The sequence below is a fragment of the Solanum verrucosum genome, unplaced genomic scaffold (assembly GCF_900185275.1).
Source record: "Solanum verrucosum unplaced genomic scaffold, falcon-dt-bn FXZP01000026.1, whole genome shotgun sequence".
Lineage (NCBI taxonomy): Eukaryota > Viridiplantae > Streptophyta > Magnoliopsida > Solanales > Solanaceae > Solanum > Solanum verrucosum.
This window is the reverse complement of record NW_026020285.1, coordinates 2,137,477-2,162,000: the sequence shown is the minus strand read 5'-3', so window position 1 is coordinate 2,162,000 and position 24,524 is coordinate 2,137,477. Positions and strand designations below refer to the sequence as shown.

The 24,524-nt window shown below is 35.1% G+C and overlaps 2 protein-coding genes and 1 long non-coding RNA gene across 3 annotated transcripts; all 3 read right to left on the bottom strand.

The window, feature by feature from the left end:
• Positions 1-14,153: 14,153 nt before the first annotated feature.
• On the bottom strand, positions 14,154-14,932 carry LOC125834244 (uncharacterized). The gene is made up of 3 exons (XM_049513412.1): positions 14,858-14,932; positions 14,565-14,781; positions 14,154-14,485 (listed from the first exon to the last, which is right to left on the bottom strand). The coding sequence occupies exons 1-3, from the start codon at positions 14,930-14,932 to the stop codon at positions 14,313-14,315; spliced, it is 465 nt and encodes a 154-aa protein (XP_049369369.1). The 3' UTR covers positions 14,154-14,312.
• Positions 14,933-15,641: 709 nt separating this feature from the next.
• Positions 15,642-18,448, bottom strand: LOC125834243 (uncharacterized). The gene is made up of 4 exons (XR_007443343.1): positions 18,346-18,448; positions 18,211-18,266; positions 16,337-16,590; positions 15,642-15,786 (listed from the first exon to the last, which is right to left on the bottom strand). It is a non-coding gene; the product is annotated as an uncharacterized LOC125834243 (long non-coding RNA).
• A 1,477-nt stretch (positions 18,449-19,925) lies between these two features.
• Positions 19,926-24,357, bottom strand: LOC125834238 (uncharacterized). The gene is made up of 7 exons (XM_049513407.1): positions 24,257-24,357; positions 24,128-24,163; positions 22,992-23,129; positions 21,646-21,732; positions 20,562-20,609; positions 20,397-20,473; positions 19,926-20,298 (listed from the first exon to the last, which is right to left on the bottom strand). The coding sequence occupies exons 1-7, from the start codon at positions 24,329-24,331 to the stop codon at positions 20,148-20,150; spliced, it is 612 nt and encodes a 203-aa protein (XP_049369364.1). The 5' UTR covers positions 24,332-24,357; the 3' UTR covers positions 19,926-20,147.
• Positions 24,358-24,524: the final 167 nt, after the last annotated feature.

Here is a 24,524-nt window from a genome sequence, read left to right as displayed (position 1 = left end):
AGTTGGGTAGGTTTTGGTGCCTGAAACACTATCTTGAGACTTAGAGCCTGACGCCCTACCTTTCTGATCATTACGGAACCTGGGGGATGGAACACTAGCTGATGAAGGGACTGGAGTCGAAGACTTCTGCTGAAAATGCGAGCGGTTTCCACCACCCGATTTCTGTTGGGAATACTCATAGTTACATGTTCTTGCTTTCTTAGTATCCTTAGCCTGTTCCCTAAGCTTATCACCCTCAACCTGCTGAGCATGAGTCATGAGCCTAGAGATGTTCATGTCTCCCAACAACATAGCATTCCTGCACTCTGTTTTCACTAAGTCTGACACTCCATAGAGAAACTTATTCATCTGAGCCCTGGAATCAGCAACCATGTGAGGAGCATACCTGGAGAGTTGGTTAAACTTGAGCCCATACTCTTGGACAGTCATGTTACCCTGCCTTAAGTTCATAAATTCCTGGGCCCTTGCTTCTCTCAACTCTATAGGGAAAAACCTGTCTAAAAAGGTTTCGCTGAAACATTCCCAAGTAATAGGAGCGACATTTGTACCCCTGTTCTCCTTCCACTGAGTATACCAGATATGAGCCACATCCTTAAGTTGGTAAGATGCTAACTCAACCCGATCATTCCCAGTGACCTGCATTACCTCAAAGATCTTCTTGATCTCATCCAAGAAATTCTGGGGATCTTCACTAGTCTGCGATCCTAAGAACTCTGGAGGATTCATCCTAACAAAGTCACGGACCCTTGCTGCTGCTGATCCACCATTTGCATTCATAGGAGCTTGAACTTGCTCATTGTTCTTGTTGGTCATACTCTGAGCCAATAGTTGGATCGCATTCTGAAACTCTTCATTCTTAACCTCATGGTCTGGGACTAGAGGAATTGCGTTAGCATTCCTGGCGTTAGCTCTACGGGGAGGCATGATCTTAAGCGCATAACGATGGATTATAAAGGAGATCATACCAACACACGATAGAATATCAAGAAAGTGAAGTTTTCCTAAAACACTTTATAGTTTCCCTCTCATTAGATGTGGTGCACTTCACACCCATGAAAAGGACTCTACTTAGTGCGGCTTTTCAGATATCCTAGGACACTTAAACCTAATGCTTTGATACCAAGTTTGTCACGCCCCTAGCTACCCTCAAGACGCGGACACGAGACCTAGGACCACAAGTGATCCCAAGCTAACCCTGCTGGCATGATCATGAGCATACTAAAGATAATAAACTGATGCGGAAGCTAATTCATAAATAAATCTGAAAAGATGGGTAATACCTATATATTATAACTGAATATATCAAATCTGAGAGTTTAATACAAAAGAAATACCAAACTCAAGACACTAAGCTGAATCTAACTATGTCTGAAATAAGCCTCTAAACTGACTAGAAATGTTGGGACATGCCACAACTAGATCTAGCAAAACTGAAACTAAAGACTAAAAGCGATAAAGATAAACATGTCACTAGTCCTCGAAGAATGAGGACTCACTACTGATGCTGCTTAACTGAAGATCGAGAACCGATCTAAGCGTGATCTAGATACTGAGAAACTGAACCTACATCACGAGAAGATGTAGCGCACGTATGCGTCAGTACTTGAAGGGTACTAAGCATGTAGGATAGAGTAAAGCTCAAAGAACATATAACTGAACAAACCAATAAAGCAATGAAATAATCTGAACATAATATAGATACTGAAAATACTGAATACTGAGCTAACTGATGCAATGACCAAATTTATAACATGCTGAGACTGAATACTGACTGAACTGTAAATGTGGTCAATGCAATAGAGTCTGACTGAACTGTGGAAGCTACTAATAACCGACATAAAACCACATGAGCTAAATGTGGAGTCCGACGTATACGCCCCATCGAGAAGACCCAATATACCCTGCCAGAAGTATAGAGGCATGCTGGCGTGATCACTAAACTGATGTTGCCCACAGAGGGGACTTACACCTACGTGGCTCTTAGTTCTAGGACTATATGGGTACGCTGAAACCCTAGTCCAACTCGGTATTATGCTACTCCCAATGAATTAAGTGGTTAACTAGTTATGACTGAATTTCTGTAAATACTGGATAGCTCGAAACTGAACATGCAAACTGAGAATGCAACAATTAATCTGATAATGATGCATTCATAAACTGAGGCATGTAAAACTGAATACTGAAATATCTGACCTAGCATGTGTAATTCAAGAACTAAAGAAATACATAGCTAGGATTCTGAAATTCATGCGATAAACTGAGCAATAAAATGATAATCTGATTTGGAACATTTAAATAACTAATTCATGATGATCTGCTGTAATTCTAGAAACCCTAGGTCTATTCATAATAAGGGAATCAAGAATCTGACTGAATTCTAGGGACCTAATGGGCGAAAGGAACCCACTAGTGAAATCCCACATACCTAGTGACGAATTCCACGGAGAAATCTTTCAATTTTAGGGCTGGAACTGAAGGAAACTTGTTGCGTTCTTGAACTAGGGTTCTTGACCTATTTTCTCCTCTTAGCGTTCTAATTCTTCTAAGTTTGATTAATGATTTGACTTAGGTAAGTTCTAGTTATGTTTCTAGGCTTAAACTGATTAAAATCTCATGATTTAGGGTTTAAACGACGTATCTTAGGGGTTAAACGAAATAGGAAAAGACCAAAAGACCCTTGAATTAGCTGTTGTCGGAGTGACTGACGGTCCGTCAATCAATCGATGGTCCGTCGATTGGGTCCGTAGGTCGAGTCTGCCCGACAGGGCTTCACTAAAACGGGCATAACCTTTTACTCGGATATCGAAATATAGCAAACTTTGTGGCGTTGGAAAGATAATTCAATTATCTATCTAACCATAGGTCATGGGACACATAATTCATTTTGTGATAAAAGTTATGACCATCTGAAGTTGACCTATCAATATTTTTCATCTAACTAGCTGCTAACGTTCGATCTACGGTCAGACCTATGGGTCGTGGATCGAACGACGGTCCGTGCTGGTCAACCGTAGTTCGTGTCAGAGGCTGGGTAAAGGAGGTCTTGATCCACGGACACAGACCACGGACCGTGGTCTGATCTACGGACCGTGGGTCTGTCCGTGGGTAGAGACTTAGCCAAATTTTTTCTGAGTTGGCTGGGGAGGGGTTGCAGTGGCGAACCACGGACTACCAGCACGGGCCGTGGTCTGACCTACGATCCGTGGATGGTGACCGTAAGTTGCACCTGCAACTTCTCAAAATCTGCATTTTTGGTCCGTTTCGGATACTGGGTGTTACAAACTCTACGATTTAAGACTGATTGCTCTACATCAATCCAAATAAAGCAATTGTCATACTTATGTCTTGAATGTGAATACAGGGTGTTCCACAAGTTTTTCAATATACGAATTTGACCCTCCAACAATAATTGGAACACATTGAGTCTTCAAAAAAAATTCTATGTAAACAGTGGACTTGAGACAGAAATCTTCAGCCGTGAAATTTGAATCTGCCTCAATTTCACCTAAAAAATTGGGAAACAAAATAATTGTCAATTAAAATTCACATTAAAATAAAGTAATCACAAAAAAATGTCTTTTTCAAATATGTATACCTAGCAAATAGTGTCGTACACCTTGTTTCTCAGTGTGTGTGATCTTGTTGGTCACGATTTCAAGTCCCATATACACTTGCATTTTGTCCGAGTTGATTATTACTCCTCGAAAATGGGTGGTAAGGTTAACAGAGAGACGAGATTTTCCCGTTCATGTTGCTCCCATTATGAACACCACTTTCTTCTTGTTGAACATGTTGTTGTTGTTGATGAAAGTATTCATTTTAGCTACACATAAAATAAAATTATATTAATTAGTTTAAAATAGTAAATAATCTCATGAAAACCACTCATGCGTACACTCATACATTAAAAAATCTTATAAATATAAAGTTAATAAGTAGAAACCTTGCTTGAGATGTAATAAACTATGTAAAAGAATATATTTTTCTTGATGGTGGTTTTGAAAGTGATTGCATTGAGCATTTATAGTAAAATGTATTTGTGGACTTATTAATCATCATACCATATTAAGAAATATTGATATCTTTTAGGATAAGATCAATGACTTTTGAAAAATGTATAGATATATCAACTTGAATTTTGGTAATGACAAGTAAATAATTTTAGGATAAAGTTATCAAATGTACATTGTTTGGAGATCGCATATAACTAGGCATTTATAGTAATAATGTGATTATGAACTTATGAATTAGTATATACCAAAAAAAAAATTAAAAAATCATATCTTTTATGATAAGAATAATTCTTGAAAAAAACCTTCAGATACGTCAGCTTGAATTTGGGTGATTAGGCTTAGATAATTTTAGAATGAAGTTTCTAGATGCACATTGTTATGAGATCACATACAAGATTGACGAAAATATTGATTTCAAAAGGATTGTAAAAAGAACTCAATAATATTTATGAAGGAATACATTCAAGTGGTAATGCGTCAATTCATACAATATTTAACAACACGTCATATGTGCTAAGTCTAATTCAATTAGAAGGGAAGGAATAATTATCGATAACTATTTCAATTACAATTATTTATATTTACTTGTGCAGCATGTAATAATAGATAAATATTTTATTGAATGAAGCTTCCATCATCGGGATTGAATTAAGTAGAATATTTCTTTTCTTGACTAATTTTGTTTTATTTGCATTTGAGGACAACTGCTTTTCTTTTGTGGGTGGGGGTGAGGTATTTCCATACCTACCTCTTGTGATTCTGTTTTATTTGTGAATATTGGGTTGTGTGATCTATATTTGTGTTTTGATTGTAATCTTGTGGATGCTTGAGCTTGTGGCTTCTTGTTTTGAATGGAAATGGTTTTGACCTATTTTTAAAATTTGTGCCACCTCTAATATTTGTGATGGTTGTTCTTGTGCGAATTTGAGTATCAGTTATGATCAATACCGATGACTTGAATAGTACTCTTAATTAAACAAAATGAATGTGCGGCTACGATGAGGCCAAATGAAGTTGCATAGACAATGTGTGAACTTTTAGTATCTCGTTGTGACTAGCCGGTTATCGAATAAGCCTCTTGTGATGAACATTGCACACTAGCTAGAAAGTGTGGAGGCTTGTTTGATATTGGTGCCAATGCCTTGTGTGATGAGATTACCTTGAACATTGTGTGTGATGACACCTAGAATTTGCCCCGTTGGTCCGGTTGACTAAGTGATGCAAGCACTTGAATTGATCTTAGGCAAAAATTTTGAAGAGTGAAACAATTTGACTATATACCTCTTTTGTGGCCAACCTTGTGAGATGTGTTAACCTTTCTTGAACCCTCTTAAGCCTTATCGTTTTCTTGGAAGAAACTTGAGCAATTATGACCTCTCTTTATCTATTCACCTGTAACCTTCATGAAGTGTGATTTGTTTGAATAGCCAACTTAGGCCAAAAGCCTAATTTGGGGGTGTGGTGAAGAGAGAAGGAAAATCATGAAGTGTGAGAAAATCCCCCTTTAGTAATGGTTTTGAAAATATGGAACCCCTCCATATAAAAAAAAAGAGAAGAGAAAAGAAGAAAGCAAAGAAAAAGAATGAAAAAGTTGTGAAATAAAGTAGTGGAAGTTGCAAAAGAAATGGGGTATCCGGTAGTGCATTTGAAGTTGAATAATGGGGGTGAATTATGAGCATTATCAAAATGGTAAAGAAAAGGAAGAAAGTGATGTTCAGACCACACTTCATAAAGATAGCAGCCACTGAGCCTAAATGACTATAGCTCTACACTCAGCCCCGTTACAAGCCTTGAAAAGACCTTTGTGATCTTGAGTAAGCTGAAACGAATGTTGATTGGAAAATAAGGGAAAACATATGGGTGAAGTCATGCATGTATTCATGTTTGTGAGTGTGAGAGTCGTGTGTGATTCCGGAACTATAAATTGTTGAAGAACTTTATGAGAATAGGGAATTATCTTTCTTGTGAGGGCATTTGAGTACCTTTGTTGAGCTTGAACTTGCATTTGAAGCAAGTATTGTGAACTTGAGCACTTTTGATAATGGTGAGTCACAATTTGAATCTTTGAGTGTACAATTGATCATTGCATGAGTAAGTTGAACCTTGTTGTGTGCATTCATGTTGAGTCTTATGCAGCACTATTTGAGACATCCTTTTTGAACTGCTGATCTCTAGTTTTACTTGAGGACAAGCAAAAGTTTAAGTTGGCTCTGGGATTTGGACTCATTTGGGGCTTTGTTTATATAGATTTAGTATCCTCAAATGCTTAATTTGTGCCATAAACTGATCTTAAAGCCTTGATTTTCAGGTATATGGATTGAGGAACAAAGTAAGGACACTAACAGACAAAAAAGAACAAAACAAACTGAAGAATTGAAGAAAGGCAAGCATGGTGATCGCCAAGAGCACTTGGCTAATTGCCGAGTGGCTAATCTGATTGCCTAAAGTTCTAGTGTGCCAAGCCTTGAGGGAAGAAACCAAGTCGACGATAAAAAAGGGCAGTCGGCGAATCGCCGAGCAGTTCCGCGATGCAAAGAGAGATCGCCAAAAGTTACAGAACTTAAGGATGTTGAATGTCAAGGCAAAAAGGTGATAGAAGAGAGCATTGGGTGGTTCACCGAGTGGTTCGGTGAACTCGACTTACTTCACCTAATGGCCCTTCGTGGCTTATTTTTGGCGACTATAAATTAGATTTTGAACAGTTAATTTAATATGTTGACTAAGACTTAATTAGTTTAGAATAGTTTTCTCTTGAGTTTTTGAGAGCTTCTCATTAGACTTGAAGAATTTTGGAGATCCAATTTGGAGATTTTGCAAGTAGGTTTCGAATTTTCTTCAAATTGAGGCATTGTAAAGACTAAATTACTCTTACCGAGTTGATGGCTAATCAATTTGGTAACTGTTTCTACCTTTTTATGATGTTTGGCTAAAACCCCAATTCTTAGGGCATGATCATGTGATTATGGGTTGAATTAGTTTATGGGTATTATTAATTACTAGTTTAAATGCAAAATTAAAGTGAATTTAATCATTAATTATGGTTCAATTTATGAATTGTAGTTGCAAATGCAGTTCTATTTTTGTGTTCTTGGCTTGCTCGAGTGAGATGTTTTAGAACTAAGATTATTGATCAATGATTTGTAGGTATTGGGTTGAGTTGGGTTCAGCTCGAGAGAGTAAATCCTAAACCCAATCCTACCCATCTAGCTCGAAAGAGTGGATGAATTAAGGTGTAGGTTGTTCTTCATTGTCATGTTTGTTGATGTTCAAAAGAAATCACCTGATTCGGGATAGTTGTTCGAGAGAAAGCTATCTCCCTTATAGTCTAGCCTACTCACTGGTTTTTAGTTGTTTACTAGTAGTTTCAATTACCCACATATCAAAATTTGCCTATAATCAATCACATCCCAAGAATTCTTCTCCTTATTGCTATTTCAAATTGTTTTTTACTGCTTTGTAGTTGATAATTGCAAACCAACCCCCCTTCTGACATTCGTGTCACCCCTCTTTAATTTGTTAAATGTTTTTTCGATAATTTCTATTCCTATAACTAGTTAGATCATACTCATACTTCCTGATTGAATTTGAACACCTACCGCTATATGTGGGTTTGACCCCAACTCTTTGTTGGGTTTTATACTGACTAACGATCGTATGCACCTAGAATTGGATGAGATGTGTTTGAAATGTTAATCACAGTCCACAATACATATTCAAAGGCGAAGCTAGGTGGGTTCATGGGTTCAAATGAACCCACTAGCTTTTTCATAAACACTGTATTTGTATTAGAAAAATGAGATAAGGTACAAGTACCACCCTACTATGACCAAAATCCCAGAGACACACTTGAACTAAACTAAGGTCATATTACCCCGTAACTCATTTTTTGGTAATTTTGTACACCTTTTTGGCTTACATGGCATCCAAATATCTCTCACACGCCTCAACTGCGTGGAGTCACGGGGTGTGTCACATAAGCTAAAAGGTGTACAAAATTATAAAAAAAAATGAGTTCATGAGGATAATAGGACCTTATTTAGTTAAAGTGTTTCTCTGGGATTTCGGTCATAGTCTAGAGAGGTACTTGCGCTTTATCCCTTAGAAAATTAAATAAATATACATGTATATAAACTTGTGAATCCCCTAACAACATTGATTGCCAGCTCAGTGGTAAGAAAGAGTGGTGAAATTGTTTTTCACACTAGTATTGTGGGTTTGAACCTCACTATCAACAAAAAAATTTCTTTTCCTTTTTAAAGGAAGCATGTTGGCTCCACCTCTGTACATATTGCTTACATGAATGATATATAACAAACACGAACATGTTAAAAATGTACAACATGCTAAACTTTAACTCAAGAAATACATGTTTTTCTTCTGTCATAAAATTTAGAACCCCAAAACTTCTAATCCTGGCCCCGCCTCTATACATATTGTTTAGATGAATGATATATAACAAACACAAACACGTTAAACATGCACAATGTGCTAACTTTAACTCAAGAACTACATGTTTCTCGTTTGTCTTAAAATTTTAACCCCAAAACTTCTAATCCTTGATCTGTCTCTATACATTTTGCTTACATGAATGATATATAACAAATATGAACACGTTAAACATGCACAACATGCTAAACTTTAACTCAAAAAATGCATGTCGAAATTTGAGCAGATATATTTTAACAACTTTGTCCCCGATTTGCAGTCTTTTGTGTTAGAACAACTGAACAAGAATGATAAAAATATAAGGAATCCAAAACAAAAGTTGTTTGGCTTAGAGGCACGTTAATACATTTCTTGAAGATAGTTGGAATCTCTCCCACGAGCAATTGGGAGAATAAATAACAACTCTATCTTCGGGATTCTAAGCCACAAAACAAGCAACATTCAAAAATGTTGCTCTTCTATTCTTGAATTGGTGATTTCACCTTTTGATTAATGTCTCGCAATTATTTGTCAAGGGAAAGTAGTTTTTGAGTGCTTGTTCTTTTCAACCAAAAGAAACTCAATTTATAGGACAAAAGTTTTGCAAGAAAAGACTTTTAATTAAATACTCCCTCCGTCCCATTTTATGTGAGGTACTTTGACTCGGCACGGAGTTTAAGAAAAAAAGGTAGACTTTTAAAACTTATGGTCCAAAATGAATGATAGAAATTTGTGTGGCTGTAAATTATTTCAGTAAGTGTAAAATAGACATTTTATAGTTAAATTGTTACTTATTATAGAAATGTGTCATTCTTTTTGGGACTGACTAAAAAGGAAAGTAAGTCACATAAATTGAGACAGAGGGAGTAGTATTTATTATAGGTTCATGAATTGAAAAGAAAAACTTAACTTCCAAACACCTATAACGTAGAATTTTAAAAGTGTCTTACAAAAAGTCTATAACGTAGAATTAAGGGAAAAGGTACAAGTATCCCCCTAGACTATTACCGAAATCCCAGATACACACCTTAATCAAACTAAGGTCCTATTACCCCTTGAACACATTTGTTTTTTGTAATTTTGTACACCTTTTTGGCTTACGTGGCATCCAAATATCTCTCACGCGCTTGAACTGCATGGAGTCATGGAGTGTGCCACATAATCCAAAAGGTGTACAAAATTATATAAAAAAATGAGTTCAGTGAGGTAATAGGACCTTACTTTAGTTAAGGTGTGTCTCTGAGATTTCGGTCATAGTCTAGGGGGGTACTTATGCCTTTTCCCTAGAATTAAAATAAAAATGAATTTTACAACTCACATTCAGTATTTTCACGGAATGTGATCTGGGACACGATGGGAGTTTGCGTGTCCCGGTAGAAAAGATATCACCGGAGTATAGCGCAAGATCACCTTTTCTTGCTGCCATGGGGTCGACCTCTGAACAAGGTAAACCCAATGGGAACCAAAAAACGGGGGGTATTTCAAAACTTTTAACGGATGAATTTGTTTCAAAATTAATTGAAACACTAACTCTTACAATCCCCCACTTGTTTTAAGAAATTTTTATCTTTGAAAAATCCAAAAAATATTTTGAGACACTAATCTAGCAACATGCATCAATAATGGTGTCTTTTGGACTAGAACCATTAGCTAGTGAAGGCTTTCTAAATCATTGACTACTTAGTGAACGAATCTTGAACTAAGTGGTTCATTAAATGAAATAGAAAAATACTCCACGCATATCACTATGTTCCGGTTAAAATTGAAATCCTTTGACACCTTACGGCCATGTGTCTTGAATCCTTTTAGCCAAGTGCTTTAAGATTTCCCTGTTAAAATCTTGTTGAAGCGGCCTCAACATCGCACTTAGTGCGGTGAATTCAGCAAGAGTAACTTTGCATACTCTGACCAAATACTCTATGAATTTCATTAAGAGAAATTAATCTCATCCTCCTTTACAATAAAGTAACGGTAAATCTATCAAGAGTATTCCTACACACTCCAACCGAAATCGGTTTATAGACTTATTAAGAGAATATAATATCATCCTTCTCTTTAGTAGGAATATTGAAAAAAAAAGTATCAAGACTTTTCTTACTAACTCCAACCGAGATCGATCTTATAAATTTATTAAGAGAAAAGAATCTCAATCATGCACATCTGCTTATTTCATTTTATTTTGAAAATGGGAATTTTATTGATGTGCTTCACAATTGTAACTTTACTTGTTGTTCCCTTTGAACCCAAGATTACATCATTAGGTAGGGTTACCATAAAGTACAATTAATTTACAACAAGCTTTATTCCCATCGCATTACAAGTTTCCACCACTAACTATTTGCCTAACCCTTTAGACAAAGATCCGCAAAATTAAATTTGGACTTCACATATTGAAGTGTTATCACGCCTTCCTCCAATAATCTCCTCACATGATTGTGTTTGAGACGAACTTGTCTTGACTTGCCATTGTAGCAATCACTTGAAGCCCGATATATAGCAGTTTGATTATCACAATAGATAATTAAAGGTGGTACTGGCTTGCTCCACAAAGGAATATCTAACAGCATAGATCGTAGCCAATCAGCTTCTTCTCCAGCAGAAGACATAGCTATAAATTCTGACTCCATGGTTGAGTGAGTAATACATGTCTGCTTCTTTTATTTTCAAGAGATCGTTGCTCCAGCCAAAGTGAAAATCCAAGCAGTAATAGATTTAGAGTCATTCGGATCAGAATTTCAAGTAGCATCGCTATAGCCTTCAATAACAGCTGGAAATGTAGAATAATGTAGGCCAACATTAATTGTACCCTTCAGATATCTTAAAACACGAATTAAGGCACTCCAATGTTCATCTCCAGGATTACTAGTAAACTTGCTCAAAGTCCCTACTGCGTAACCAATATCCGGCCTGGTACAATGCATGGCATACATAAGACTCCCAACAATCTGAGAATAAGTCAACTAATCAAGAACATCACTAGAGTTCCGCATTAGTTTGATGCAAAGATCAAATGGTGCAGGAGCAGGTTTGTCGTCAAAGTGACCAAACCTCTTTAGAACTTTCTCAATATAACTTAATTGAGTAATAGTCAAGCCATTCGCTGATCTCATGATTTTAATACCCAAAATTACATCAGCTTCTCCAAGATCTTTCATTTCAAATTGAGAAGCTAGAAAAGATTTTGTTTCTTTGACTCATTCAATATCAGTTCCAAAGATCAACATATCATCTACATAAAGACATATTATAACACCAAATTTTTCTTGAAATTTGCTAAATATGCAAATATCACCACCATTGATTAAGTAGCCATTAGAAATCATTACTCTTCTAAATATCTCATTCCATTGTTTTGGAGCTTGTTTTAATCCATAAAGAGATTTAAGAAGGTTACAAACTTTGTGTTCTTGACCAGGAACAACAAATCCTTCTGGTTGTTTCATGTAAACTTCTTCATCTAGATCTCTATTCAGAAATGTAGTTTTCACATCCATTTGATGTATTATCAGACTAAGAATTGCAGCTAAAGCAATCAAGCGTCGGATAGAAGTCATTCAAGCTACAGGTGCAAAGGTATCAAAATAATTAATATCTTTCAATTGAGTAAAAGCTTTTGCTACCAAGCAAGCTTTGTACTTATCTACGGTACCATCAGATTTCAATTTCTTTCTGAAGATCCATCTACAACTAATAGACTTACATCTAGGAGGGAGGTCTGATAAAATCCATGTATTATTTGACATAATAGAGTGCATTTCATCATCAATAGCTTCATGCCAAAAAGGAGCATCATATGAAGACATTGCTTCAGCATAACTTTCAGAATCCTTTTCAACTAAATAGACTGGAAAATTAGGTCCAAAGTCTCTTGGTTTGGCTGATCTTGCACTCCGTCTTGATTGACTTTTTTCCAAAGGCTCAACTATTTTCCTTTTAAGAGGAGATATAGAAGAACTTGTATCTTGTTCCAAAGGTTCTTTTTACTTAGAAAATATATGCTCAAAAAAGTTAGCATGCAACGATTCAATAATTGTGTGAGGGCTTGGGGTCTAAGATTCAAAAATCTATAAGCCTTACTGGTTTGTGAATAACCAACAAATACACAATCTACTCCTCTATAGCCAATCTTAGTCAAATGTTGATCTAGTAATCTAACATGAGCCAAACAACTCCATACTTTAAAATAATTTATATTTGGCTTTCGATTTTTTCAAAGTTCATACGGAGATGAATCGTGTTTCTTGGAAGGAATTCGATTCAAAATATGACATGCAGAAAATAAGGCTTCAGTCCGCAAATTTTCAGTGATACCAGTACCATAAAGCATAGAGTTAACCATTTCAATGAAAGCTCTATTTTTTCTTTCTGCTACACCATTTTGTTGTGGTGTATAAGACATAGTCAATTATTTCTCAATGCCTTTTTTTCACAAAAATCAATAAAATCTTATTTTAAATATTCTTCACCTCTGTCAGATCTAATTGATTTAATCTTCAAACTCAATTTATTTTCAACTTCTGCTTTATATGTTTTAAAAGTCTCAAATGCCTCATCTTTTGTTTTTAATGGAAAGACATATGTATACCTTGAGTAATCGTCAATGAAAGTGATAAAATATCTCTTTCCATGACGTGATAAACAATCCATCTCACAAATATCAGTATGGATTAACTCCAAAAGTGTGGATATCCTTTCAACAGACTTAAAAGGTTTCTTTGTTATTTTACATTTACTACAAGTAATACACTTAGCAACATGATCCTTTCCACAGTCTTTTATTTTATTTTTTGAAAAAGAAGAAGCCATGTGGACAAAAATCAAGGCCACACGCGCGCAAAAGAGTGTGTACACACACATTTGGTCCAGTCAGCACAAAGGTGTGTTTTTCAAACTAAAGTGTAATAGTTTAGGTGTGTTTCTCACACTTTCAATAGTTTGGGTTTGAAACTCAAAAAAAGGCATAGTTTAGGTGTGTTTTAACCACTTATCTCAAAAATAAAATATCAAAACACACCTAAACTATAAAATTGTTTGACTACTTTCCCACCTAAACTATTAGGAGAGTGAGAAAACACACCTAAACTATCATTCATAAATTTGAGAAACACACCTTAAATTATATGTTACACTAGTTGCTTAAGCTCGCTCAAAAGGGACTGATATTTGTATATCAATGATGCCATACAAGGAATCCACGACGCCCTTTGGTAGCTTTAAAATTTGAGGGGTGAGTAATTGTCCATGACATCAGATTCTATTTATTTTTTTTTGTTTAATAACTGGTTAGACTATATTTGTGGTATCATTATGCCACCAAATAGAGCATATTTTCTTTCTATTGAATTGTCGCTTTTTACAGACTACTTCATCTATCATTTTCTGATTACGATTATTTAAACAACTATGAGCAGCTAAGGACAGAAGTCACCAAAGCATTTTTAGTAGCTCGAAGTAAAAAATTGATCGGCTCTAGTTTGTATAGTATAGAAACACTGAAATCAAGTAATGCTTCAATTTGCCGAGCAACCTACAACGATATTAAATTACTTGGGCTGCAAATCAGTATATCATCCTATTCACAACCAAAATTCGACACCATCCTATTCACAACCAAAATACACGACTTAAGAACAGTTCGAACCACATAAAAATCAGTCACCATGTTTAGTAGCTTACAATAACTACTTGGACTGCAAATCAGTCACCGTATTTAGTAACATCAAAGTTCACAACTAAAAGTCGATATCGTCCTATTCACAACCAAAATATGCGACTTAAAAATAGTTCGAGCCACATGAAAAATCAGCCACATCATCCCTAAACACCTTCAGTTCTTGCTGCACCTTGTGATGAAGTTTGTGACTTGATGTTCTTCTATCTAAGCAAAACACTTTTATGTTGAAGTTGTCTTCCTGTGATAGCAATTTTCCCCTTCCATTTAAGACCTTTACTTGGTGCATACCCAAGGTCACCGGTGACAATAGCTGAACTTATCAGTTTCTCTTGTGCTCCACTCTTGATTACCCTACTAATAGATCTTCCTTGTTGTAAAGTAATAAAGAGTTGTTAAATTATTTTTAAGAAGTTTAATCAAGAATATAAGCTTATTAACTCTCGTTTTTACCTCGACACAAATAAAACCATCTTTGCTCACAAATACTCCATGACTCACTACTCTTGGACTCTTAAATGCATTATTTGCACCTTTTCTATTACCACTGTCACTTTGCACTATTGCTTGAGATGGTTCAGAAGATTGAGATTGTTGTACTGCTTGAGTGGGGTGAGATTTTTTCTTGCCACTTCTTTTACTACCGGCAGATGCTTGTGATGTAGTAATACCCTATGCAAAGAATAATTTTGAAAGTGTTAACGGTATTAATACACTATAAATAAACGTTAATAGAAATCAAATGTACCTCTGAAGTGGCTGGAGGTTTGTTTGGACATGTTCTTATATTGTGACCTTTAGACTTACAAGCGGAGCAACTCATGGTTTTTCCCCTCTTTGGAAGCTTTCCAGAACTTGGTACCTCTCCAAGCTCCTTCTTTCTTTTTTTACCAGGCCTTCCCAGCATTTTCCTAACAGGAGGTGGCTCAACTTTTGAATTCGATGTCTCGGGCCACATCTTCATGTTTGTTACTGGTTGTAAAAAATGTTTATAAGCTTTAAGGTAGGTTTCTTTTTTGTACTACTTACAAATCGAGTCAAGGAGATTAGCTTCATCGTGATGTATAACTGCTATTGCATGTGCACAAGGAATCCCTTTCAATCCCCAACTTCTACAAGTGCAAGTTCCTTGAATTAGGTCAACCATATGTATATATGGACTATCTTTCACTTCATACCCAATGTCACCATTCCAACTAATTTCCACCCTCATTGACTTCTTCACATTTGTAGTTAGCACCAACATTGCCATTGGAGATATGTCATGAGTCCAACTATTTACAAATGTTGTCACTTTAGTGAATCTATTAATTACCTTTTTCCTTATTTCTTCAAGCATACTGATGATAGTCTTGTGCCTAGCACCCAACACCCAAGCATTAAAACTTTCAGCATATTGTTATCCACACTGTCACATTTTGAGGATGTCCTAAACTGTGCTTTGGACCATCTATTAGGATTGAAGTTTGCCAAGTCATTAGAAATATATTTGCCTAATTGTGCTAATTTATCCAAGTTCTTCCTGAGTTCAGCTTCAAATGTTGATCTAGCACAAGCCTAAAACCTCTTTCTTTCCTCAACACCTTTCCAGTTTTTTGACCAGTTTGCAAGTATATGTCTTGCACACATTCTTTGTTCACATTCTGGAAGCAACTCCTGAACAGCTAAATATAATCCCTGAAAAACTTATGTACCACTCAAAACAATAACTAAAATATATGTTGCTTGGACTCTTCAAAAATGTCAATGAGGGCATGTTGAATTAGCCAAAAATAATATATTTTTTGTTAATCCAATACAAGTGTGGCATCAAAAGTGAAGAATACGCACAACTAAGACTAAAATCACTTAACAACTAAAGCTAAAAGGGATGAAAATAGTAGCAAAAAAAATAATAATAGCTAAACAAGTTGAATAACAAAGTACCGCTAGAGTTTGTAATTTTGTGGACAAGATAGAATGTTGTTATGGACTATCAAAAGGTCCTTACAAAATGCTGAAATCAATAGTTAAAAACTACTTATAACACATCAGCTAAAAAAATCATGAAATCAGTACTTAAAATTGGATTATTAGAGATGAAACAGAGGTTAAAAAAGAGCTTAAATTAGTAGTTAAAATTACTTAAAACACATTAACTAAAACTTGTAAAATTAGTAGCTAAAAAAGCTGAAAATAGCAGCTAATATTGGCTAAAAAAGTTGAAACCAGAGGCTAAAAATCGTACCTTTTGCATATCACTTATGATAGTCAATCCTTCTCCTTCATCATTAATGTCCAAATCAGATTTCAAGATTCTCAAAAACCAAGTCCAAGTTTCTCTACTTTCAGTTCCAACAACAGCCCATGCTATTGGGAACATCTGATTATTCCCATCCTTTGCAATAGCAACAAGTAGCTGGCCTTTAGATATTCCCTTCAAAAAGCAACCATCTAACCCAATGCAATTTCTACAACCCTCAATGAATCCTTTTTTCAAAGCTGAAAAACAAATATGAAAGGAATGAAAGAATTTTTTTCCATCATCACAATTTGTCACTTTCACCACACAAGTGCTTCCTGGATTTTATTCAAGAAGCATATCTCTGTAGTCATAGATTCTACTAAACTCAGCAACATGATCACCCATTATCTTTTTCAACACCATTTTTTTGGCCTTCAAACACACGAACTTACCAACATACAATCCCATGTCTGTCCTAACCAAATCTTGTATTTCCCATCCTTTTATGCAAGGTTGAGAAACAATTCTACTTTTATAGTACTTAGCCAAAAACTTAGAGTTGCACATTGTGTTGATATTGGTCCTATAACACTTATGTCTAGGATTGTAGGTTTTTATAATGAAATCAGAAGATTTGAAATCTTTGTTTGCATAAAGTATCCAAGGACAGTCATTAGCTTTGCATTTTACTCTGACCCTTCTTTGATCATTGTGGATCTTATCCAGTTGACAACCTCTCTCAATTGCATACTTGCTCAAAGCTTCTCTGAATTTTTTCACATTTTCAAATACCATATTAAGTTGCCACACAACTTTTTTCCATGTTGGATTATATGAGACCCTTTTGTCCTTCTTTCTTGCCCTTAAAATATCATATCTTTCAACATCTATTTCCCCCTCACTTTCACTTTCAAAACTATCGGCATCAGAACTGTCGTAAAAAGGCTCATCACCTACTAGCTTACCAGTTAAATTTTTCTTGGGTTTATCAATGTCTTTAAAACCAGGATCTATGCCAACTTCTCCCAAAAAACACTCAGCAATTTTTTTTTCCTTGGCTCTTTTGTTTCTTCAAATCCTTCTTAACTATGCTCAGCTCTTCATGAATATCAGTCCCATAACCATCCTCGTCACTAGAAAAGTCAACATTCTCATCACTTTCAGCATCACTATGCACAATAGTTTCTACTTCATCTTCCTCCGAATATTCATCTTCACTAGAAAACTTAAATTCATCTTCAACTTCATTTGTGTTTCTGCTGCCATTTTCTATTAGATTTGATTGTTGGACCCCGACAATTTGATCTCTACCATCAATAAATGTTATTTCTTTCCCTAAAGGTGCATTGAGACCTTCACCAACTTTGTTGGTAGATTCTTTATTAGGTCTATCAAATTCATTGCATGTGGTCTCAAAAGACTCATTGGTCACATGTGTTGTTTTGATAAAAACTTCCCCTTTATGGCAGATATAAATGTCCATAGTACCCCCAGCAACCAACAAATTGGCTAAGACCAACAAATCCCTATATTTAACCAATTCTACCAAATTGCCAACTTGAGCAGCTCCAATATATATTTTTTCTATATTGGTAACCCCAAAATCCCTGCAATAGTCATTCACTTCTGGAATAGACAAATGGTTTATATCAACATTGAACGCATATTCTTTCCCCCCGCCCCCCCCAATATAAGTAGGTCCTACCTCACTCACAAATATACCACCGATGTGAAACCTCAAATTTACGTACTTAGTGCCCATTACCTTAGAACAATTGAAATATGCAAAGTTTAATAAGCCAACTATTGTTCATGAAATCAGTAACTAAAAATTGCCACCAGTACGAAAATTAAGTTCAGGAGTAAAGAAAGAGTACCTTATGTAGTCAATTTCTTCTCCTTTCAACTCTTTTCAGATGGTATGAATCAAAACCTAAAAAATTATACAAAATCATTAATATTTTGAGACAAAAATAAGAACCCTAACATTTTTTGACAAATGAGTAACTAACCTTCAAACCATGATGAATTTGTGAATTAATCGTTAAAACCCTAATTTTACTCAAAATTTTCACACACCAAAGAGACTCAGCTGAGAAACAGAGAAAGATGCTTCTACACGTTGAAGGTTAAACTTTAATCTTTTGACATGGTGGAATTTGTTTCCATGTGGCAATCTATGTGGCATTTAAAAAATAATAATTGAGAGAGTGTAATACACACACTATCATATTTTATTTGAGGTGTGTTTTTCAAACTAAAGTGAAATAGTTTAGGTATGTTTCTCACACTTTCAATAGTTTGGGTATGAAACTCAAAAAAAATGTATAGTTTAGGTGTGTTTTAACCACTTATCTCTTTATTTTTTTAAAAAGAAGATGCCATGTGGACGAAAATCAAGGCCACACGCGCGCAAAAGAGTGTGTACACACACATTTGGTCCAGTCAGCACAGAGGTGTGTTTTTCAAACTAAAGTGTAATAGTTTAGGTGTGTTTCTCACACTTTCAATAGTTTGGGTATGAAACTCAAAAAAAAGGCATAGCTTAGGTGTGTTTTAACCACTTATCTCTTATTTTTGCTAGATTTTTTTTTCCACTTAGACTTGTATTAGTAACTTAGTTACTTTTGCTAGAATTTTTAAAATTTTGGTTTGTATAAATAATTTAGCTAAATGTATTGTCAACACCAATCATTTGATCCTTTACTATTCTACTTTTTCTTTGTTATGAAGCAAAATTAATATAATTGTCACATTTCAACAACAACAACAAACTATGATGATTAGGAGTTTCATTTTTATTATACTTGCAAAAAATGTTATTGAAAAATAAAATATTAGTTTCATGATGCCATTTTTTTTTGTGTATGTAACAATCTGTTTTCTTCGCCATCCTTTTTGGTTTGAAATGTATTTATAAATTTTATGCAGTCACCGATTATTATATTTTCTTTGTTCATTTTTTGTATTTTCACCCCTTATTTTTATTTATTTATTTTACAAATAAAATCAATGTGTAATTAGTAATACATTTAATGTCTAATAAAATTATACATTTAAATTATTTATAACTCGTGTCTCTTCATCTTATTTGTAACTTCTAATATTAAATATTATTCATAACTATTGTATGTTTCATTTTTCATAATTCTTAATAATATTTAATTAATGTTTAGAAAATTATAATATACAAATGTAATAATAAAGACAACAAAAATTTCAATTTTGTTTTTACGAAATCAAAGTTATTATAGAAATCTTAGTACTCCTACAAAAGATAGAGGAAGTTGAAACATATAAAATATTTACAACGTGATACAATATATTGTTATTTCAACATATGACCTCTTATTCCATTTACTTCACCACGATGAATATTTTGTTCTACTATATACATATACAAAAAAATACATTATATTTTATATGTTTAAAAAAAATGAAAAAACGTATGATATTGCAGATGAAGAGAAATATTAATATTATCTATATATTTGATACTAACATTAAATATAAATATTACACATTATTATCTTATAAATATTCCATATAGTTCGCGCGGATACGGTCACTAGTTATACTATAACTTCAAGCCTTTTGTAGTGAAGTGTATACTTTACTCATTAACTTAACCAAGGAAAGCAAAGAGATTACAGAATATTATACACCAAATTCAGAACAAAAAGTAGAAATACTGCACTTTCTATATCCCTCAGTCTACTAAAACAGGAACCATCTAAGCAACTAATTGAATACGAAAAAAAAAAATCGGGCTCTTCGAAAATGGACCAATAATCAACCAGTGTGTAACTGCAACTCAAGCAGCAGCAGAACCAAAGAGACTCCAGTTGTGCACTTTGAAATTAGAGACTGCAAGTTTAAAAACTTCAGCCATTGGCATAACTCCAGACTGTGCAGCAGGTACAGCAATGCCTGCCCCGACTGCGGTAGCACTCTCACTCAAGGGGCTACAATCACAAAGGTAAACAAAGAAAATGTTAAGACAGCAAGCTAATTTATAGCTTTAGGAACAGCAGGAGTAAACCGAGTTAACGTCCAAACTTACTTAATTACTAGAGGCTCATATGCAGTTATCAGTACATCAGTCCCAACTTCCTTAAGGCGAATGTTTGCCAGGTACACCTGAATGGGACACGATCAGATCTCATCTTGCAGTTAAAACTGCATCGGGGAAGGTGTGATGGGGTGGAAAGGGAATGTACACACTTACCTTAACCAAGTTCTGTGCTTCCCTCCCTTGTCTTCCCTTAGCAACTGCCTATGAATTGAATATGGTTGATCAGGATTAGCTTGACAACATGAAATGATAAATTTTACCAACTAATTAAAGAAATTTATGAAATTTTACAACTTGCTGGCTTTTATGTCGATGACTCTCATCCTAGGTGAAAGTTTGTGTGTTGGGAGAACTAACAATCTTCACATCTACTTTCATTTTTCCAGAAAAAAAAATTCATGCAAATGTGAAGGAATAAGGAAGATAACTTTCCTTTACGAAAATATCTACCTATTAAAAGTAAAAGGAGAGGAAAGTATGTGGCTAGAGAACTATAAATCCTCTTCTGAGAACATGCATTTCAGAACATTGTCGAATAACATTATAGAGGAGCACCATACTAAGTTCCTAATCCAACAAAAAAATTCATGTGCATCTTGCCAGGTCACTTGATGAATATACTACATGTAAAAAATATAGAGAAGATGGCCAAACTGTGGAGTTGATATAGGGACCAATCTCATCTGTCTGTTATATTCAAAGCAAATTCAAGTCATCAAGGCCATGAGTCATAACTTTCAGAAAATCGTTATCACATATTGGTATTGGGGATGGCAACTTGTCTCCTTATATAGTTATATGGACTTGGCAATGCTCCCCTCTTGAGAGTGCCATATCTATCAAAAATTAGACAATGGATCTGCCAACTTTGTGAAGAAAACTACAAATTCTAAAACTTGTTTCATACAGGAGCACAAACTATGGAATTTACTGTAAAGAGAATGAACGTTCCTTCTTTTTTTTTTCTTTTTGATAATCGTGGTGTAAGAGAATGGAAGTTCTTAGGATTTCTAGAGATGCTAACTAGTCATTAAGCAAAAACGATGCTTCTCCCTAATGGTATATGACCTTCATGATAACTTCCCCATGATGACAGATGAAAACAGCATTTTCTTTAAACACTAAAACAGCTTTTGTTGCCATCGAAACAATGTCATACACATGAAGATCCATAGAAATAAGATACCAATTGAAGTTGAGATCATACATAAGCACTTCTAAAATAACACTAACATACCATTTGACCAACAGCGGTGGTGATGACAGAAGGCATGTTTCTATAGCACAATTCAGGGGCCTCAAACACTGCTGACTGCTCAGTGATCTGTAGATATAAACCGAAAAAAATCAACAAGATAATATCTGAGATGTGTAACCTAACCTGGGCTTAACCAATAAGCAAACTGCAAGCTTCAGAGAAATGAACAAGTTCAATATCTCACATTTCATGTAAAAGAATTCCCATTTATATGAGTGTGTAAATACAAGAACAATTATTTTGCAATGCAATACTGGACCTTGAAGAAAAACTCCGAGAGTTGTCAGAGTACTGAACTACTTTAACCAAGCTCAAAGAGATAATACCGGAAATCATAAATTCATTTGAAAAAACTGAAATTAAAACAGAGAACTAAACAGTGATATATGGAGGAAATCCATTGATTTACTACCAGCACTACAAAGCTGACTAGCAGCATTGGATAGACAATTCAGTTTGGATCAATCATTAGCTTAAGCTCTGGGAAAGATGCATTATTCACTTGGGACGTATGAAAACGAGAAAGATGACGTTGGAGATCTCCAGACCAGCAAATCAAATAGAGCACTCCAGGAAGCAATGCCCAACGAAAAAGCCAAATGTTGATCCTTCAACCCTTATGTCTGGTTGCAATTCATTCTTTCTATCCCAAGGAAGTAATGGTCTTTTTCTTATGTAAGCTTCCTTCCTGGTTTTGCTAGGACCAGTTAATGGGAAAAAGAAGACAAATTCCATTTTACTCTGCCCTGCTTACCATTTCAAAGGGGAAAAAAAGTCACTCTACCCTCTGTGATCAGTATTTAAACGGATTACCAAAATGCCTGAGTAGCGCATGAGAATTCACACCTAAAACTTGAGAAACACAAGGTAGCTGGGTTTTGAATCAGGAACAAGAGTCGCAATAGTTTTTAATACCAAACACCTGATACAAATTAGGTCCCATCTAGCTCGTTCAGTTTTGCAGTGCCTCCGTGTTCCATTTAAAACTTTTTCGTTTGGGTAAAACCCTTGGAGAACTATTTGTTCAGTCAGTGCCTCAGTCCAAAACTAATTGGGTTGGATACATAAATTATTTGTACCCGTTATGCTCAATTTTGAATTATTTGAGAGATCCAAAGAAAGTATTGAGAAAAAAAGGTAACAAATAAATAACAACAGTCCATATGAACAAGTCAAAGAATGGTAGTCGTTGGCATGTGGTCATCTCCCTACATATTCACTATCTCGAAAAGCATATAAAATGTTAATCAAACAGAAACGAAGAGAACAAAAATTATGTAATCCCAAAACAGTTGATCTTCTCTGAAGATAGGAGAAGAGCTTACTGTAGTTCCCTCAGCCTCTTGTTCATTGGCAAGGTCTTGAATAAACCAAGTGGCACTTCCACTGTCTGCTACATCCATCTTCAGATCCAGAAGCTCAATTATCAAACTCTCATCGCGCTCAGGGTCCACAAACACCTCCTGCATTCAAACAATCAAAGTAAAAACAAATTCAAACAGAAGATTAGAAAAAAATAATGAGACACTATCCAAAATAATAAAAAAATCCATTTTCTCTTCCAAGATTGAACTTTTATAAATAACAATACAGGTGTACTTTTCCTATTCAATCAAAGGTAACCAAGAACAAAGGCAACAAACCTCGTATAACTTAAACAAATAAAACAAAGCAAATCTGAACAAAAGGATGTAACACAATCAAAAATAAAATAATCCCAGAAATTTCATCCAAGACTGAACTTTTACAAAGGAAATTGCAAATGAGGTTGTATCATGTATAGGGGAACACGGTCTCAAGTATGTGGAGGACTGATGCGGCAACACATGGCGAGCAATAACACACTATGTTGATCGGTTTTTTCAAAAATGTCACCCCGATTCTCCAGAAGTAGTGCATTTTTGGAGATCCAACACAGGTACAAGCGTACGACAACATTTTTGGAGAGAAAAGAAACATAGATAACAGGTTACTGCAGTCCACAGTAAGGAGCACTGAATAACACCTCGGGTACATGACAAATGAGTGCAACCCACTTCGGGGAAGATTCCGAGACCCATGTCTTGCCGTTAAGGCTCATCTAGCTCCAAAGACATGGGACCAAAAGCAGAACCACAACCGAGCAAGACAACAATAAGATAGGCTTGACAATCCACAAATCACAGAAAGTACAGAGATTCTCACTAGCAGTACACAAACATCAGAGTTTCTGACCCAGTAATGTGAAACTACCACAAAAGGGTAAATTCTACAAAAAGCTACTCCCTATTATTTCTCTATAAAAAAAAAACCACTAAGCCATTTTGTATTAGGGGTTCCAGAATTCTAATAAAACACTACACAGTACATATTACTTTTTCTATTGAGCTACCTTGTTTCCAATCTGTGTGCCCTTAAACCACCATACTTAAAAATTCAACTATACTAATTTACAGATAAAACAAAGGTTGGCTCAACAAACCTGATGATCAGGAACTTGACGAACATTACTAACATCCTGCAAAACGAATGAAATCGAAGCAAAACCCTTAATTAATATGAAAAAATTGCAAAATCATATAAAATTATCATTTTGAAAAGGAAAAAAAACCTGGAAACGGATAGGGAAAGTAGTGGAAACAGCGCCACCGAAGAGAGAACGATCAGCAGTAGAATCACCAGCCATATTCAAAATTCTAACTTTTACCCAAGAAAAATTCTATGTAATATATAAATATAAAATATTATAGTAGTAAGTAGAAAGAACTAGACAAACCCAGAAAATATATACTATACTGCAATGAATTCTTCAACGATAATGCTTGCTTTTAACGCCAAATTCAAAAAAAAAAAATTATTTAAAACAAGAAAAAATAAAC

Coding starts and splice junctions, on each gene's coding strand:
- LOC125834244 (XM_049513412.1), bottom strand. CDS start 14,932: ATGAGTTGCTCCGCTTGTAAGTCTAAAGGTCACAATATAAGAACATGT. Junction 14,782..14,857: donor AACCTCCAGCCACTTCAGAG/GTACATTTGATT, acceptor TTCTTTGCATAG/GGTATTACTACATCACAAGC. Junction 14,486..14,564: donor AGATGGTTTTATTTGTGTCG/AGGTAAAAACGA, acceptor TTATTACTTTAC/AACAAGGAAGATCTATTAGT.
- LOC125834238 (XM_049513407.1), bottom strand. CDS start 24,331: ATGGCTGGTGATTCTACTGCTGATCGTTCTCTCTTCGGTGGCGCTGTT. Junction 24,164..24,256: donor CTTTCCCTATCCGTTTCCAG/GTTTTTTTTCCT, acceptor TTCGTTTTGCAG/GATGTTAGTAATGTTCGTCA. Junction 23,130..24,127: donor GTCAAGTTCCTGATCATCAG/GTTTGTTGAGCC, acceptor GTTTGAATGCAG/GAGGTGTTTGTGGACCCTGA.